This window comes from Heptranchias perlo, chromosome 2, assembly GCF_035084215.1.
Source record: "Heptranchias perlo isolate sHepPer1 chromosome 2, sHepPer1.hap1, whole genome shotgun sequence".
Taxonomy (NCBI): domain Eukaryota; kingdom Metazoa; phylum Chordata; class Chondrichthyes; order Hexanchiformes; family Hexanchidae; genus Heptranchias; species Heptranchias perlo.
Genome location: NC_090326.1, coordinates 167070292 through 167088317, shown reverse-complemented (window position 1 = coordinate 167088317; position 18026 = coordinate 167070292). Strand labels below are relative to the sequence as shown.

The 18026-nt window shown below is 48.2% G+C and overlaps 2 protein-coding genes across 3 annotated transcripts in view; one reads left to right on the top strand and one right to left on the bottom strand.

Annotated features, from left to right (window-relative positions):
* Positions 1-8330, top strand: part of cpsf1 (cleavage and polyadenylation specific factor 1) — a 110750-nt gene extending 102420 nt beyond the window's left edge. Inside the window, exons 35-39 of the mRNA XM_067968829.1 lie at positions 10-57; positions 3992-4147; positions 4305-4434; positions 5858-5996; positions 7966-8330. Of these exons, the coding sequence (XP_067824930.1) occupies positions 10-57; positions 3992-4147; positions 4305-4434; positions 5858-5996; positions 7966-8013 (521 nt within the window). The 3' untranslated portion in view covers positions 8014-8330. The remainder of the gene's footprint in view (positions 1-9; positions 58-3991; positions 4148-4304; positions 4435-5857; positions 5997-7965) is intronic.
* A 4717-nt stretch (positions 8331-13047) lies between these two features.
* The window catches only part of adck5 (aarF domain containing kinase 5), a 93767-nt gene continuing 88788 nt past the window's right edge, over positions 13048-18026 (bottom strand). For both annotated transcript variants that reach the window (XM_067968842.1, XM_067968851.1), the window contains 2 exons: positions 14167-14283; positions 13048-13775 (listed from right to left, as the gene is read on the bottom strand). In XM_067968842.1, the coding sequence (XP_067824943.1) occupies positions 13673-13775; positions 14167-14283 (220 nt within the window). In that variant the 3' untranslated portion in view covers positions 13048-13672. The remainder of the gene's footprint in view (positions 13776-14166; positions 14284-18026) is intronic.

Below are 18026 nucleotides of genomic sequence, written 5' to 3'. Positions count from 1 at the left end.
TGATTTCAGTATCTGACCGTGAGAAGAATCTCCTGGTTTACATGTACCAGCCGGAAGGTAAGAGCCACTTGCGATTACTCTCCGTGCTGCGGTGTGCATTCGGGACTGTCTTTCTCTTACGATTTTGCTGCTCTCCCGCTTTCCTCAGCCAGTGCTGCAAAGTTACCCACTGGTCAGGTTTGGAATACAACCTTTTCTAAAGAATGTAAGACATGGCCCACTGCCCATCGAGCTGTTCCTCCCCTAGGTTATGTAGCATCTACTCTACGTTGGACTCAGCCCACTCTCCATCTCTGGAGGGAAGATTTTGCACAAATGCTCCCTGTTTAATCAGGTGAAGTTCCAGAATATTTATCCATCACTGCTATTAAGCCCTGGCCTGCTGCTGCCTTCATAAATGTGAAAAAAGTCCAACCCCAGCAGTATAGGATCATGTTATTCTGTGGAGCGTTCCCTACATTACAACAGTGACTACACATCAAAAACTACTTTATTGGCTGTAAAGCACTTTGGAACGTCCTGAGATCGTGAAAGGCGCCATAGAAATGCAAGTTCTTTCTTTTTATTTAATCATCCGATTCCTTGTAACCTCCAGTCCGCGTATCTCTGCTCATAAAGTTTGCAAGACACTTTGTCAGGTGATTCTGTCCTTCGACCGAGCCTGTGCTGTCAGTGTTTCTGACCATGTTCCTGTGCGTATGTAATTCCGGCCCAGATCTTGTTTCCGTTTGCAGTCTTGAAGCAAACACTGGTCAGGATGGATTCAATCACATCACATCAGTCTGGGTTGCACTCAAATTCAGCTCTGAGGTTACGGGACAGAGTTCTAACTGATTGCACCGCTCTGCTCGCTGTTAATTCCTAAACAATAAAATTAATTAGACTTTCTGAAATGCTGGCACGATTAACAGCCAGTGGATGTTGCAGGTCGAAGATCAGCCATGATCTGATTGAATGGCGGAGCAGGCTCTAGGGGCCGTACGTAGCTCCTGCTTCTATTTCTGATGTTCTTATACATGTGGGTTAAGGAAGTCGAGCACTTCAGAAGAGGAAGCTACTGGCCCACATACTGCATTTCCAGATCTCCCTATGGAGAGGTCAATCACTGCTGAAGAGAGGTTCCTGAAGCTAGCCATCAGATCACATTTCAGCATCAGAGCAGAGGATAGAGGTAGCCCCTCAGGATAAGAACACCTTAGTAATAAGCACAAACGTTACAAAAGGCAGACACATGGGTAGTAATGTCACTGCTCCCAATTTTCTAAGAGTTAAGACTGTGATTATGGGAGACTTAAACTCCTGTTCATTGGAGGGAGAAAAGAAGCTGGAGTGGATTGTGACTGGGTGTACCTGACCCCGCCCCCCTAGCGCCGGGACCCGCCCCCGCCCCCCCTGGCGCCGGGACCCGCCCCCGCCCCCCCCTGGCGCCGGGACCCGCCCCCGCCCCCCCTGGCGCCGGGACCCGCCCCCGCCCCCCCTGGCGCCGGGACCCGCCCCCGCCCCCCCCTGGCGCCGGGACCCGCCCCCGCCCCCCCTGGCGCCGGGACCCGCCCCCGCCCCCCCTGGCGCCGGGACCCGCCCCCGCCCCCCCTGGCGCCGGGACCCGCCCCCGCCCCCCCCGGCGCCGGGACCCGCCCCCGCCCCCCCTGGCGCCGGGACCCGCCCCCGCCCCCCCTGGCGCCGGGACCCGCCCCCGCCCCCCCTGGCGCCGGGACCCGCCCCCGCCCCCCCTGGCGCCGGGACCCGCCCCCGCCCCCCCCTGGCGCCGGGACCCGCCCCCGCCCCCCCTGGCGCCGGGACCCGCCCCCGCCCCCCCCTGGCGCCGGGACCCCGCCCCCGCCCCCCCTGGCGCCGGGACCCGCCCCCGCCCCCCCCTGGCGCCGGGACCCGCCCCCGCCCCCCCTGGCGCCGGGACCCGCCCCCGCCCCCCCTGGCGCCGGGACCCGCCCCCCGCCCCCCCTGGCGCCGGGACCCGCCCCCCGCCCCCCCCTGGCGCCGGGACCCGCCCCCGCCCCCCCTGGCGCCGGGACCCGCCCCCGCCCCCCCTGGCGCCGGGACCCGCCCCCGCCCCCCCCTGGCTCCGGGACCCGCCCCCCCTGGCTCCGGGACCCGACATGATTTCAGCAACAAGTGTCTGCATAAGTGGTGCTTGAACCCACAACCTCCTGACTCCTCAATCGTTGCTGTCCTGTGTGTATTATAATGCGCTGTCTACACCAGGGATCGTTGCTGTCCTGTGTGTATTATAATGCGCTGTCTACACCAGGGATCGTTGCTGTCCTGTGTGTATTATAATGCACTGTCTACACCAGGGATCGTTGCTGTCCTGTGTGTATTATAATGCGCTGTCTTTTCCAGGGATCGTTGCTGTCCTGTGTGTATTATAATGCGCTGTGTGTATTATAATGCGCTGTCTATACCAGGGATCGTTGCTGTCCTGTGTATTATAATGCGCTGTCTATACCAGGGATCGTTGCTGTCCTGTGTGTATTATAATGCGCTGTCTATACCAGGGATCGTTGCTGTCCTGTGTGTATTATAATGCGCTGTCTATACCAGGGATCGTTGCTGTCCTGTGTGTATTGTAATGCACTGTCTACACCAGGGATCGTTGCTGTCCTGTGTGTATTATAATGCGCTGTCTTTTCCAGGGATCGTTGCTGTCCTGTGTGTATTATAATGCGCTGTGTGTATTATAATGCGCTGTCTATACCAGGGATCGTTGCTGTCCTGTGTATTATAATGCGCTGTCTATACCAGGGATCGTTGCTGTCCTGTGTGTATTATAATGCGCTGTCTATACCAGGGATCGTTGCTGTCCTGTGTGTATTATAATGCGCTGTCTATACCAGGGATCGTTGCTGTCCTGTGTGTATTATAATGCGCTGTCTATACCAGGGATCGTTGCTGTCCTGTGTGTATTGTAATGCACTGTCTACACCAGGGATCGTTGCTGTCCTGTGTGTATTATAATGCGCTGTCTTTTCCAGGGATCGTTGCTGTCCTGTGTGTATTATAATGCGCTGTGTGTATTATAATGCGCTGTCTATACCAGGGATCGTTGCTGTCCTGTGTATTATAATGCGCTGTCTATACCAGGGATCGTTGCTGTCCTGTGTGTATTATAATGCGCTGTCTATACCAGGGATCGTTGCTGTCCTGTGTGTATTATAATGCGCTGTCTATACCAGGGATCGTTGCTGTCCTGTGTGTATTATAATGCACTGTCTACACCAGGGATCGTTGCTGTCCTGTGTGTATTATAATGCGCTGTCTACACCAGGGATCGTTGCTGTCCTGTGTGTATTATAATGCGCTGTCCATACCAGGGATCGTTGCTGTCCTGTGTGTATTATAATGCGCTGTCTACACCAGGGATCGTTGCTGTCCTGTGTGTATTATAATGCGCTGTCTACACCAGGGATCATTGCTGTCCTGTCTGTATTATAATGCGCTGTCTACACCAGGGATCATTGCTGTCCTGTCTGTATTATAATGCGCTGTCTACACCAGGGATCGTTGCTGTCCTGTGTGTATTGTAATGCGCTGTCTGCACCAGGGATCGTTGCTGTCCTGTGTGTATTATAATGCGCTGTCTGCACCAGGGATCGTTGCTGTCCTGTGTGTATTATAATGCGCTGTGTACATTATAATGCGCTGTCTTTTCCAGGGATCGTTGCTGTCCTGTGTGTATTATAATGCGCTGTCTATACCAGGGATCATTGCTGTCCTGTGTGTATTATAATGCGCTGTGTACACCAGGGATCGTTGCTGTCCTGTGTGTATTATAATGCGCTGTGTACACCAGGGATCGTTGCTGTCCTGTGTGTATTATAATGCGCTGTGTGCATTATAATGCGCTGTCTCCACCAGGGATCGTTGCTGTTTATACCAGGAATCATTGCTGTCTTGTGTGTGTTATAACACAGATTATTTTATCCAGTTCGACACTGTCCTGATGTGTGAGCAATCTCTGGTTATTCTCTTTCAGCGAGAGAGAGCTATGGAGGGACACGGCTGCTGCGAAGGGCAGACTTCAACGTGGCAGCTCACGTGAATGCCTTCTGGCGGACCCCGTGTCGTGGCATCATGGACGGTTCAAATAAGAAGAACCTGGCTTGGGAGAACAAACACATTACCTGGTTTGGTAAGTATCTATTCTCCAGTGCATCAGTACTGGACACGTTTCACTGTGGGTTATTTCCAAGCGACGCTGGATGGTGGGATTGGTTTCTTGTTTCACCGTGTATTGGTTTTGTATATTTCTCTCGGTAGGGTTTATTTATGTTCTGTTTATTTCCTAGCGACACTGGATGGTGGGATGGGATTCTTATTACCGATGCAGGAGAAGACATACCGACGTCTTCTGATGTTACAGAACGCACTGATCACAATGATTCCTCACCACGGGGGCCTCAACCCCAAGGCATTCAGGTGAGAAGAACGCAGCCTTTACCTCCCCAGGCATCAGTATTTCTTCTTGTATTTCAAATTGTCGACTTCTTTAAAACCAAAAAAACTCCCTATTTCCTGTGCTTATGAGCCAATTGGTCCCAAACCTTCATCCTCTTCCAGCTTCTCTGCAACAGCCTGGCTTATGATTGCTTTTCAATCTGAAAACCTCTAAATCTGATCAGGCAGGTTGATAATTGAAGGAAACTGACCAACTGAGGCAAACATTGCAGAGTTCTAGACTTCGTACTGCAACTCCTGTTCAATTTGCTTAGAGGTGAATTTCAATGTTCCTCTATGTAAGAGGTGTCAGGGAATGGACCACTATTACAAATCTTCAACACATCAAACACTCCCAGGGCAGGTACAGCACGGGTTAGATACAGAGTAAAGCTCCCTCTACACTGTCCCATCAAACACACTCAGGGTAGGGACTATACTATCCCATCAACTATAGCTTGTCTAAATGAGATTGCCAGGTTAGTGCCAATCTGCAGAATTATATGTCCTTCTAGGTGGTAGAGTTCACGGGTTTGGGAAGTGCTGTCGAAGAAGCCTTGGTGAGTTGCTGCAGTGCATCCTGTGCATGGTACACACTGCACCGGTGGTGAAGGGAGTGAATGTTTAGGGTGGTGGATGGGGTGCCAATCAAGCGGGCTGCTTTGTCCTGGATGGTGTTGAGCTTTTTTTTATTCGTTCATGGAATGTGGGCGTCGCTGGCGAGGCCAGCATTTATTGCCCATCCCTAGTTGCTTCTTGAGTGTTGTTGGAGCTGCACTCATCCAGGCAAATGGAGAGTCAGGAGGTGAGTCACTCGCCGCAGAATACCCAGCCTCTGACCTGCTCTTGCACCTACAGTATTTATATGGCTGGTCCAGTTAAGTTTCTGGTCAGTGGTGACCCCCCATGATGTTGATGGTGGGGGATTTGGCGATGGTAATGCCGTTGAATGTCAAGGGGAGGTGGTTAGACTCTCTCTTGTTGGAGATGGTCATTGCCTGGCACTTATCTGGCGCGAATGTTACTTGCCACTTATCAGCCCAAGCCTGGATGTTGTCCAGGTCTTGCTGCATGCGGGCACGGACTGCTTCATTATTTGAGGGGTTGCGAATGGAACTGAACACTGTGCAATCATCAGCGAACATCCCCATTTCTGACCTTATGGAGGGAAGGTCATTGATGAAGCAGCTGAAGATGGTTGGGCCTAGGACACTGCCCTGAGGAACTCCTGCAGCAATGTCCTGGGGCTGAGATGATTGGCCTCCAACAATCACTACCATCTTCCTTTGTGCTAGGTATGACTCCAGCCACTTGTGCACAAGTTTCTGGAGCGGACTCGGGCGAGAGAGCTACCACTGAGTGCAATATGTGATGACTAGTGTCTTTTTTCCCTTGGGTGATACAGGATGTTGCACTGTGATCGACGGGCTCTGCAGAACGCAGTACGGAACATTCTGGATGGTGAATTGCTCAATAAATTCCTGTACCTCAGCACCATGGAACGCAGTGAGCTGGCCAAGAAAATCGGCACAACACCAGATATGGTGAGTGCAGCGCCAACCACCGGCTTGGCAGACTGAACTGATGTTTGCAGTTACTTCTGGTCTGGGATGCCCAGGGTTAATACTGTGCGCATTGGGAGTGGACAGGGTTAATACTGTGCGCGTTGGGGGTGTTACGGGATTAATACTGTGCGCGTTGAGGGTGTTACGGGATTAATACTGTGCGCGTTGAGGGTGTTACGGGATTAATACTGTGCGCGTTGAGGGTGTTACGGGATTAATACTGTGCGCGTTGGGGGTGTTACGGGATTAATACTTTGCGCGTTGGGAGTGTTACGGGATTAATACTGCGCCAGTTGGGGGTGTTACGGGATTAATACTGTGCGCGTTGGGAGTGTTACGGGATTAATACTGCGCCAGTTGGGAGTGTTACGGGATTAATACTGCGCCAGTTGGGGGTGTTACGGGATTAATACTGTGCGCATTGGGAGTGTTACGGGATTAATACTGTGCGCATTGGGAGTGTTACGGGATTAATACTGCGCCAGTTGGGGGTGTTACGGGATTAATACTATGCGCGTTGGGGGTGTTACGGGATTAATACTGTGCGCGTTGGGGGTGTTACGGGATTAATACTGTGCGCGTTGGGGGTGTTACGGGATTAATACTGTGCGCGTTGGGGGTGTTACGGGATTAATACTGTGCGCGTTGAGGGTGTTACGGGATTAATACTGCGCCAGTTGGGGGTGTTACGGGATTAATACTGCGCGCGTTGGGAGTGTTACGGGATTAATACTATGCACGTTGGGGGTGTTACGGGATTAATACTATGCGCGTTGGGGGTGTTACGGGATTAATACTGTGCGCGTTGGGAGTGTTACGGGATTAATACTGTGCGCGTTGGGAGTGTTACGGGATTAATACTATGCGCGTTGGGGGTGTTACGGGATTAATACTATGCGCGTTGGGAGTGTTACAGGATTAATACTATGCGCATTGGGAGTGTTACGGGATTAATACTGCGCCAGTTGGGGGTGTTACGGGATTAATACTATGCGCATTGGGAGTGTTACGGGATTAATACTGCGCCAGTTGGGGGTGTTACGGGATTAATACTGTGCGCGTTGGTGTTACGGGATTAATACTGACCGTGGTCTGAGCGACTGGAGTTAATACTGACTCTGCTACGAGTGGCCGGGGTTAATTCTGTGCCTGTTGGTCGCAGAGACCATCACAGCCATACCCGCTCCTCTCCTCGCCCGTCATCCGCCCACGTGTCCCTTTCCAGAGATCAGGAGAGGGAACTCTGGCTAATTTCTTTCCTGCTCCCTGACCCAGTCACACCGAGAACAGTTGTCTTATCCCAACTTTTGCCCTGGCTGAGCTCCGCTAACTCAACGCAGACTGGGGATAGAATCATAGAATGATACAGGCAAGGAGGCCATTCAGCCCATCGTGCCTGTGCTGGCTCTTTGAAAAAGCTACCCATAGCCCTGCAAATTTTTCCTTTTCAAGTATTTATCCAATTCCCTTTTGAAAGTTATTATTGAATCTGCTTCCACCGCCCTTTCAGGCAGTGCATTCCAGATCATTACAACTCACTGCGTAAAAACATTCTTCTCATGTCGCCTGTTTCTTTTGACAATTACCTTAAATCTGTGTCCTCTGGTTACCGATCCTTCTGCTGGAAACAGTTTCTCCTTCTATACTCTATCAAAACCCTTCATGATTTTGAACACCTCCATTAAATCTCCCCATAACTTTCTCTGCTCTAAGAACAGATTCTCCAGTCTCTCCACATAAAAAGTCCCTCATCCCCCGGTGCCATTCCAGTAAATCTCTTCTGCACCCTCTCTAAGGCCTTGACATCCTTCCTAAAGTGCGGTGCCCAGATTTGAACACACTACTCCAGCTGAGGCCTGACCAGTGATTTTATGAATTGCTGGTCAGGCCTCAGGCCTTCCTGGTCTGCATGACTCTGTTACACTTTAACAACTGGTTTTCCTTTCAGATTTTGGAGGATGTGTTGGAGATTGATCGAGTCACTGCCCATTTCTGATGCAGACTGGACGAAGACCCCACTGCGATTTTGTTGATGCTGCCGCCAGGTGACCTTTTACCCCCACAATGGTCTAGTGTTTCTTTTTTAAAAGCTCACCCCTACAACACAGACACAATCCAGGGGTAAAACTGAGGGCCAAAGGACACTTCTTTACAATGTGACTGAATGCAGAGCTGCAAATGGCCTGAGGCAGTTTTTAGTATTTTTGATTTGTTTATATGGATTTGTTCGAATGCATTGTGTAGTTTTTCATACTTGAAAATATTTTGTAATGCAAATGTGAAAAAAAATTTGAGGATTTGTTATTTTTTTAATCTGCCCCATTCTCATTCTTTCTTCTCCCCTCCTCGTACTCTCAATAAATTGGGGAGTATCTTGTGACGATCCCAAAGGATTGGAAGCTGTAAAATATCAGAAGGAGAAACTCCTCTTACAAGACCAGTGTTCACATCCCTGCGGAACAAACCTAGAACAATGCAACATCCTCTCGCCTCAGACAAAAGTGATTCCAGGCTTGGGCTCATAAGTGGCAAGTAACATTCGTGCCAGACAAGTGCCAGGCAATGACCACCTCCCCTTGACATTCAACAGCATTCCCATCGCTGAATCCCCCACCATCAACATCTTGGGGGTCACCATTGACCAGAAACTTAACTGGACCAGCCATATAAATACTGTGGCTACAAGAGCAGGTCAGAGGCTGGGTATTCTGCGGCGAGTGACTCACCTCCTGACTCCCCATAGCCTTTCCACCATCTACAAGGCACAAGTCAGGAGTGTGATGGAATACTCTCCACTTACCTGGATGAGTGCAGCTCCAACAACACTCAAGAAGCTCGACACCATCCAGGACAAAACAGCCCGCTTGATTGGCACCCCATCCACCACCCTAAACATTCACTCCCTTCACCACCGGCGCACAGTGGCTGCAGTGTGTACCATCCACAGGATGCACTGCAGCAACTCGCCAAGGCTTCTTCGACAGCACCTCCCAAACCCGCGACCTCTACCACCTAGAAGGACAAGAGCAGCAGGTACATGGGAACAACACCACCTGCACATTCCCCTCCAAGTCACACACCATCCCGACTTGGAAATATATCGCCGTTCCTTCATTGTCGCTGGGTCAAAATCCTGGAACTCCCTTCCTAACAGCACTGTGGGAGAACCTTCACCACACGGACTGCAGCGGTTCAAGAAGGCGGCTCACCACCATCTTCTCGAGGACAATTAGGGATGGGCAATAAATGCCGGCCTTGCCAGTGACGCCTATATCCCATGAACGCATAACAAAAAAAGGTGATGGATCATTGAGCTATTAAGAGTGGCTCAGGGCTATGGGGAGAGTGCCCCGTGATTGCTTAAACCCAACTTGCCATGCTGTCTCTGATTTGAATGTTCAATTGAGTGCATTTATCCCAATTCTCTCACTTGCTCTGAAAGGAGCTGATGTGCTTTGATTCCACAGGGGTTGGTGGCTATTCAGTACCTGATCTAAATGATCGTTCTTTATGTGCGAGTCATCTCGGCTATTTGTCCATGCGGAGTATCCAGACTAAAGCCATCCTTGGCTCACGTTCCCCATGTACGGGGAAAGCGCAGGGAAATGGAATTAGAGTAGTAGTTCCAGTTGAGGATCTAGGACCAGGAAAGGTGTGAGGGGACGAATGACCTTTTATGCTTTAATTTCTATGATCTGAGCCTTTCCGAGAGTGGCAGATGAACAGTTGCGTTTGGCACATGGATGCCAGAGCTTCAGACTAGTACCGTGGTTTATGAGAAGGCCAGCTTAGAGTAATGTCCATGTGGCTTGTCTTTACCTCAGCACAGAGGGTTAGTTCTTGAGCAATAACCTTCCTTATTTTGAGTTTCACCTGATTTGTAAAGCCACCTGCACATTTCTTCCATTGAAAACCATTTAAAAAAAAAAACACACAATTTGATTCAGAGGTCCAGGGCTGAGGCTCTAGTCCCCCAGCTGGCTCGAAGAGTTTCTCCACTGAGGCACGGCAGAAGAGGTCACTGATATGTGCTGAGTTAGCTGGCATCAGGCTCCCCAAAGTCAAGCAGTGTGCCAACACTGCTATGGCTCACAGTGATTACAGTCCCCCACCCCTTACACCATCCCTGCTTATCCCAGACAGCTGTCTATATCGGGTTAATGGCACTGACCATTTGCTAACCACAGGCGTCAGTTTCAAAGTTGCCACTTAAACCGTATTAAGCTGGCCGGCTATTTCGGCCAGCTTAACGACAGGTAATTGCACTTTAAGTCCTAACGCCCACTGTGGCCTCTAGCTCTCCTGCCATTGCTGTGAGCCCTTTTTGCTCTATTCCTGCGCGAGTCCAAATTTTGGAAAGAGAAAAAGACGACTTGCATTTATACACCGCCTTTCACTACCTCAGGGTGTCCCAAAATGTTTTACAGCCAATGAAGTATTTTTTTTGAAGTGTAGTCACTGTTGTAATGTAGGAAACGTGGCAACCAATTTGCGCACAGCAAGGTCCCACAAACAGTAATGTGGTGGTGATCTGTTTCTAGTGATGTTGGTTGAGGGATTAATCCTCAGGGAGAACACCCAGCTCTTCTTTGAAGTAGGGCTGTGGGATCTTTTACATCCACCGGAGGGGGAAGACGGGACTTCGGTTTAATGTCTCATCTGAAAGATGTTTGAAGGGGAAATACCTGCCGTAAATGGCAGCGAGTTGATTTCTCGGAAAGCCTGGCGCCTGCGCGGCAAGTGACGTCATCGGACGCGGTGTCACTTTGTAACATAAAAGGTGATTCTCTCTTTCCCCTCTCCCCCCTCCTCCCTCCCCCATAAACTGAAAACAATCCATGGCCCGCACACAACGCCCATCGGTCACCGCAGCGTTCTCTCGGGGTGACGGCGCGGGTACTTCGGGTTTTCGAGCGACGCGTAACGTCCCCCGTGTGTGCGTTGGGCCACCCACTGACATCACTCAGCACATGCTAAAAAGCTATAGCTCCATTACTGACCTCACCCGTTCTCGTTGAATGAAATGCGCCCTCACTAAAGCAACCTTATGTAAAATAGTCAATGCTTTGGACGTCAAATTCAGCCTCGGGCCACATATTTGAAGGGGTCCGAAGTCAATTGCTGGGTTGGCCTGGTGTGGAGTGTTTTCAGAGTCGATGCAAGATGGGAGGTTGCTCAATGTGGCAGCCTCACTCCTCCAGCAGACAGGGGCGTTTGGTGGGAGTTTTTAAAATCAGATCATGCTGCTAGCATTCGATAAGGTTCCATATAAGAGACTGTTAACAAAAATGAGAGTACACGAAATTGGAGGCAACCTATTGACTCTCCCTCCACAACTGTCTCCGAACATGGACATCAGTTTGTTGATGCTCCAACCTGACTCCACCCCTTATCCCACCACAGGACCTCTGACTTTAACCTTGCACTCCCTCCTAGTGTGTCCTCTCTATTCCCTGTTCGCTGCTCTGGCACCAAGATCTCTCCTAATCTTGCTATGTAACCACCCCTTCGTAACTTGAGTTTCCCTGTGTCTATTCGTGTGCCCATTTTGACTGCCTCTCCGGACCCCAGCCCATCGCTTCTATTTCCCCTTCTTTTCTCTTCACCCTGCCAAGGACCCTCTCTCCTGTCATCAAGCCATTGTCTTCGGTCCCCACCATGAACTCTGTTCCCTAGCCACCAACTCCATCCCACCCTCCCCAGCCACCGTCTTGAGGCTGAACCAGACCATGCGCAACCATAGCACCCTACATGACCCGGAGATGAGCTTCTGACCACATATCCGCTCCATCACCAAGACCGCCTACATCTACCTCCGTAACACCGAGCATCTCCGCCCCTGCCTCAGCTCATCTGCTGAAACCCTCATCCTCAGGTAGAAATCCCTCCATGGCCTCGCACCTTCCGATCTGAGCTCTGTAGCCTGCCTGACGATGACTGGATCAAATTACACATTCCAGAGAACTTGAATTAGTTTGCAGCAGACTGGGTGAAATTACATATTCCAGACAAAGGGTTGGGTGAGTATTGCTCTGGCACCAAGATCTCTCCTAATCTTGCTATGTAACCACACCGACGTAACTTGAGTTTCCCTGTGTCTATTCGTGTGCCTGTTTTGACTGCCTCTCCGGACCCCAGCCCATCGCTTTTATTAAGCTACATCATTAAATAAATTTAAAACAGAAATAGACAGTTTCCTAGAAGTAAAGGGAATTAGGGGTTACGGGGAGCGGGCAGGAAATTGGACATGAATTTAGATTTGAGGTTAGGATCAGCGGAGCAGGCTCGAGGGGCCGATTGGCCTACTCCTGCTCCTATTTCTTATGTTCTTATGTCTGAATGTGTTACTGTCACCATAGTGCCCACAGACACAATCCCAAAGTGCTTCACAGTCAATGATAGTACTTTTGAAGCGTGTCACTGTTATAATGTAGGAAACATAGCAGCCAATTTGTGCACAGCAAGATCCCACAATTTGATAATCACCAGATCATCTGTTTTTAGTGACGTTTGTTGAGGGATAAATATCGGTCAGGACACTGGGGGAGAATTCCCCTGCTCTTTAAAGTAGGGCCGTGGAATCTTTTACATCCACCTGAGGGGGAAGGCAGGGCCTTGGTTTAACATCTCATCTGCAAGACGATGGAAGGGGAAATACCTGACACAAGGTACTGGTGTGTACCGGTCTACACTCAGCATATTGCCTATTACAGCTTCTGGTTAATGAGTAGCCCAGTTCCCACCTCCTACTCCGCAGGGTCAGGCAATGTGGAAACCGGGAAAAATGAGCCAGCAATTTCTGGAATGGTTTTCTTTTACAAAGTTTACTTGCCCCTCACCGAGGTGGTGATCTGAGGTAAACCCAAAGTATTACTTCCAAGTACTCCGAGAGAATGGGACCAAGGAAAGGAGTCAAGGTAACCGGAAAAATGCCTTTACTTAGCAAAATACCAGCAATAGAAATGTTAATGTTACTCAAAATACAATTAGGCACCATGATGAAAGAGTCAATATATCAGAGGAGTGAGACTCAATGGGCCAAATGTCTTTATTTAGTTTCTGACTTTTACAAATTGAGTAGAAAGTCTATAGGATGGGGATGGGAGAGGGAGAGACGAGACGTTGAAGGAGCTGTGATTACCACCAGACAGAATTTTGATCCTGAAAAGGACATCAACAAATTCCTTATTCATGTATTTCAAGACGTGCTCTGTGGCCATTCCAACCAATGGAACAAAGGCACAAGAAACCTGCTCATTAATTGTGGTTTACAGAAAAGGAAACAGCTGAATGTCTCATCCCCCTCTGTGGAGCAAGGAGTGGAATGCAGGAAATATACCCGTCTGTTGGTTTAACCTGAATCGCTTTAGGCTGTAGGTGCTGCTCTTGTCTGATGTAGGGTGACAGTTGGCAGTGTTATGTTTAGTGGAACATCGTCATCTGAGGATTGAAAAGGTTATTACGTGAACTGAGAATTCTTCCATTCCATTTAATGTTCAACATTGCATGGTCACGGCTGCTTGGTGCAGATGGTTGGACATGCTTCACGTTCAGACTCCTTTTTGATTTGTGAGGTGAGAAGGAACAGAGACTGCCAAAAAAGGTCCATTACATTCTCGCATCTGTCAGAAGTTTCCCAGTGACAGCCCAGGCCGCTAATACAGGTAACTGTACATATCTTCATCTGGTGCTATCAGGCCAAAGTAAACAAATAATCGTATAACGGCACTGATAGCCTTCATCATCAGGCTTTCAGACCTGAGGGAAAAACAAAATGCAGTCATCAAACGCACCAAAATATTTAACTCCATCCACAATATCAGACAGGTCTTGGTATCCCAATCCTTTTTAAATGCATTGTCTCCACCCACCCACGCCAATTATCTCAAGGTCTTCATCTGTGAGCTTAACTTCCAGTGGAAGTGCATTCGTGTGGATGTTAGGGGTGGAGAGAGGATTGGGTTTGGGTGCAATGGCTCCACTGGTCAGTATGCCAACACTGTCAGCGGTCACCTGAGCTGCTGGGGCAACTGGCACCAGTACCCCAGGAAGGAGTCAAGACCTTATCTGGAAATCACATCCAGGCACAACAGCTTTGTTAGAATTCACCTGCACTTGCTATTTGTTTCTCTGGCACCTCCTGGCTTACCTCAGACTGATCTCAAATCTGAGGCTGGCCCACCTCATCTTCATCCACTTGACTGCGCCGACTGTCCAAAATCCCTTGGTGTGCTTGTCCGTCAACAGGCTTTCCCCTCGCACTGCACTGCAAGGAACAAAAAATACAGATTTGCTCCAAATGGAGAGGACGTCGGAGCCCGATCTGAGTGTGAGCGGATTACTGCTCTGGACCCGGGTTCAGAAATACACAAGCCGCCAAACCAAACAAGGAACCCAGACCCGGTACACATCTGTGGAAACACATCTCTTGTGGCCTAGCCCAAAGCCAAGGGCAAAACTAGCAAATGGATTTCAATGTACGCAAGTGTGAGGTCATCCACTTTAGACCAAAAAAGGATAGAACAGGGTACTTTCTAAATGGTGAAAAGCTCAAAACAGTGGAGATCCAAAGAGACTTAGGGGTCCATGTACACAGATCATTAAAATGTCATGGTAAGACCATTGTAAACAATTTTACAACACCAAGTTATAGTCCAGCAATTTTATTTTAAATTCACAAGCTTTCGGAGATTTTCTCCTTCCTCAGGCAAATGTTTCAAGATCTTGAAACATTTGCCTGAGGAAGGAGAAAATCTCCGAAAGCTTGTGAATTTAAAATAAAATTGCTGGACTATAACTTGGTGTTGTAAAATTGTTTACAATTGTCAACCCCAGTCCATCACCGGCATCTCCACATCATGGTAAGACCACACCTGGAGTACTGTGTTCAGTTCTGGGCACCGCACCTTAGGAAGGATATATTGGCCTTGGAAGGAGTGTGGCATAGATTTACTAGAATGATACCTGGACTCCAAGGGTAGTAGAAGTTTGGAACTCTTTCGCAAACAGCAGTTGATGCTAGCTCATTTGTTACTTTTAAATCTGAGATTGATAGATTTTTGTTAACCAATGTTATTAAAGGATATGTGGCACAGCGGATAAGACCATAAGAGGTAGGAGTAGGCCATTTGGCCCCTCGAGTCTGCTCCGCCATTCAACGAGATCATGACTGATCTGATTTCTACCTCAACTCCACTTTCCCGCCCTTTCCCCATCTCCTTCGACTCCCTTGCTGATCAAAAATTTGTCTAACTCAGCCTTGAATATATTCAATGACTCAGCCTCCACAGCTTTTTGGGGTAAAGAATTCCAAAGATTCACGACCCTATGGGAGAAGAAATTCCTCCTCATTTCCATCTTAAATGGGCGACCCCTTATTCTGAGACAATGCCCCCTAGTTTTAGATTCCCCCATGAGGAGTAACATCCTCTCAGCATCTACCCTATCGAGTCCCCTCAGGATCTTGTATGTTTCAATAAGATCGCCTCTCATTCTTCTAAACTCCAATGAGTATAGACCCAACCTGTTCAATCTTTCCTCATAAGACAACCCTTCCATACCCAGAATCAACCTTGTGAACCTTCTCTGAACTACCTCCAATGCAAGTATGTCCTTCCTTAAATAAGGGCACCAGAACTGTTCACAGTACTCCAGGTGTGGTCTCACCAGCACCCTGTACAGTTGTAGCATGACTTCCCTGCTTTTATACTCCATCCCTCTAGAAATAAAGGCCAATATTCCGTTTGCCTTCCGGATTACCTGCTGCACCTGCATGTTGACTTTTTGTGTTTCATGTACGAGGACACCCAGATCCCTCTGTACCACAGCATTTTGTAGTATTTCTCCAAATAATATTTTGCTTTTTTATTTTTCCTCCCAATGTGGATGACTTCACATTTTCCCACATTATATTCCATCTGCCAAATTTTTGCCCATTCGCTTAACCTGTCAATATCCCTTTGCAGACACTTTGTGTCCTCATCGCAACTTGCTTTTCCACCTATCTTTGTATCATCAGCAAATTTGGCCACAATGCACTCCGTTCCTTCATCCAAGTCAATGATATATATTGTAAATATTTGAGGCCCCAGCACTGAGCCCTGCGGCACCCCACTAGTTACAGATTGCCATTTTGAGAATGACCCTTTTATCCCGACTCTTTGTTTTCTGTTAGTTAGCCAATCCTCTATCCATGCCAGTATATTACCCCCAAAACCATGAGCTCTTATCTTGTGCAGTAATCTTTTATGTGGCACCTTATCGAATGCCTTTTGTAAATCCAAATATACTGCATCCATTGGTTCCCTTTTATCCACCCTGCCCGTTACTATAAAATAATGAGGGGCATAGATAAGGTCGATAGTCAAAATCTTTTCCCAAAGGTAGGGGAGTCTATAACGAGGGGACATAGATTTAAGGTGAGAGGGGAGAGATACAAAAGGGTCCAGAGGGGCAATTTTTTCACTCAAAGGGTGGTGAGTGTCTGGAACAAGCTGCCAGAGGCAGTAGTAGAGGCGGGTACAATTTTGTCTTTTAAAAAGCATTTGGACAGTTACATGGGTAAGATGGGTATAGAGGGATATGGGCCAAGTGCAGGCAATTGGGACTAGCTTAGTGGTATAAACTGGGCGACATGGACATGTTGGGCCAAAGGGCCTGTTTCCATGTTGTAAACTTCTATGATTCTATGACACGATTTCCCCTTCATAAAACCATGTTGACTCTCCTTGATTGTATTGAGAGTCTCCAAATGTCCTGCTACTACTGCCTTAAAAATAGATTCTAGCATTTTCCCAATGACAGACATTAGGCTAACTGGTCTATAGTTACCTGCTTTCTGTCTCACTCCCTTCTTGAATAGGGGTGTTATGTTTGCGGTTTTCCAATCCGCTGGGACCTTTCCAGAATCCAGTGAATTCTGGAAGATTACAACCAATGCATCCACTATCTCTGTGGCCACTTCCTTTAAGACCCTCGGATGCAAGCCATCAGGTCCAGGGGACTTGTCAGCCTTTGGACCCATTAGTTTACCTAGTACTTTTTCTCTAGTGATAGTGATTGTTTTTAGTTCCTCCCTCCCCTTTGCCCCTTGATTTTCGACTATTATTGGTATATTATTAATGTCTTCTACTGTGAAGACAGATACAAAATATCTGTTCAATTCCTCTGCCATTTCCTTGTATTCCATTATTATTTCCCCAGTCTCATCCTCAAAGGGACCAATGTTTACTTTAGCTACCCTCTTCCTTTTTATATACTTGTAGAAGCTTTAACTGTCAGTTTTTATATTTCTTGCTAGTTTACTCTCATAATTTATTTTCTCCCTCTTTATTGTTCTTTTAGTCATCCTTTGCTGGTTTTTAAAGTTTTCCCAATCTTCGGGCTTACCAGTAATCTTTGCCATGTTGTATGCTTTTGTCTTTAACCTGCTACCATCCTTTACTTCCTTAGTTAGCCATGGTTGGTTCACCCTTTTTGTGGAGTCTTTCCTCCTCACAGGGATATATTTTTGTTGCTAATCATAAAATATCTTTTTAAATGTTTGCTACTGCTTATCCACCATCCTACCATCTAATCTGTTTACCCAGTCCACTTTAGCCAATTCCGCCCTCATTCCTTTATAATTACCCTTATTTAAGTTTAATACAGTAGTTTCAGACCCAAGATCCTCGCTCTCAAACTGGATGTGAAATTCTATCATGTTATGATCACTGCTTCCCAAGGGATCCTTTACTTTGAGATCATTAATTAATCCTGTTTAGTTACCCATTACCAGATCCAAAATGGCCTGTTCCGGTTGGTTCCCTGACGTATTGGTCTAAGAAACAGTCCCTAATACACTCTATGAACTCCTCCTCAGGGCTATTTTTGCCAATTTGATTTGTCCAATCTATGTGAAAGTTAAAATCGCCCATGATTATTGCCCCCCTTATTTCCTGATTTATATTTTGCCCTACAGTGTAGCTACTGTTAGGGGGCCTATATACTACTCCCACCAGTGATTTCTTT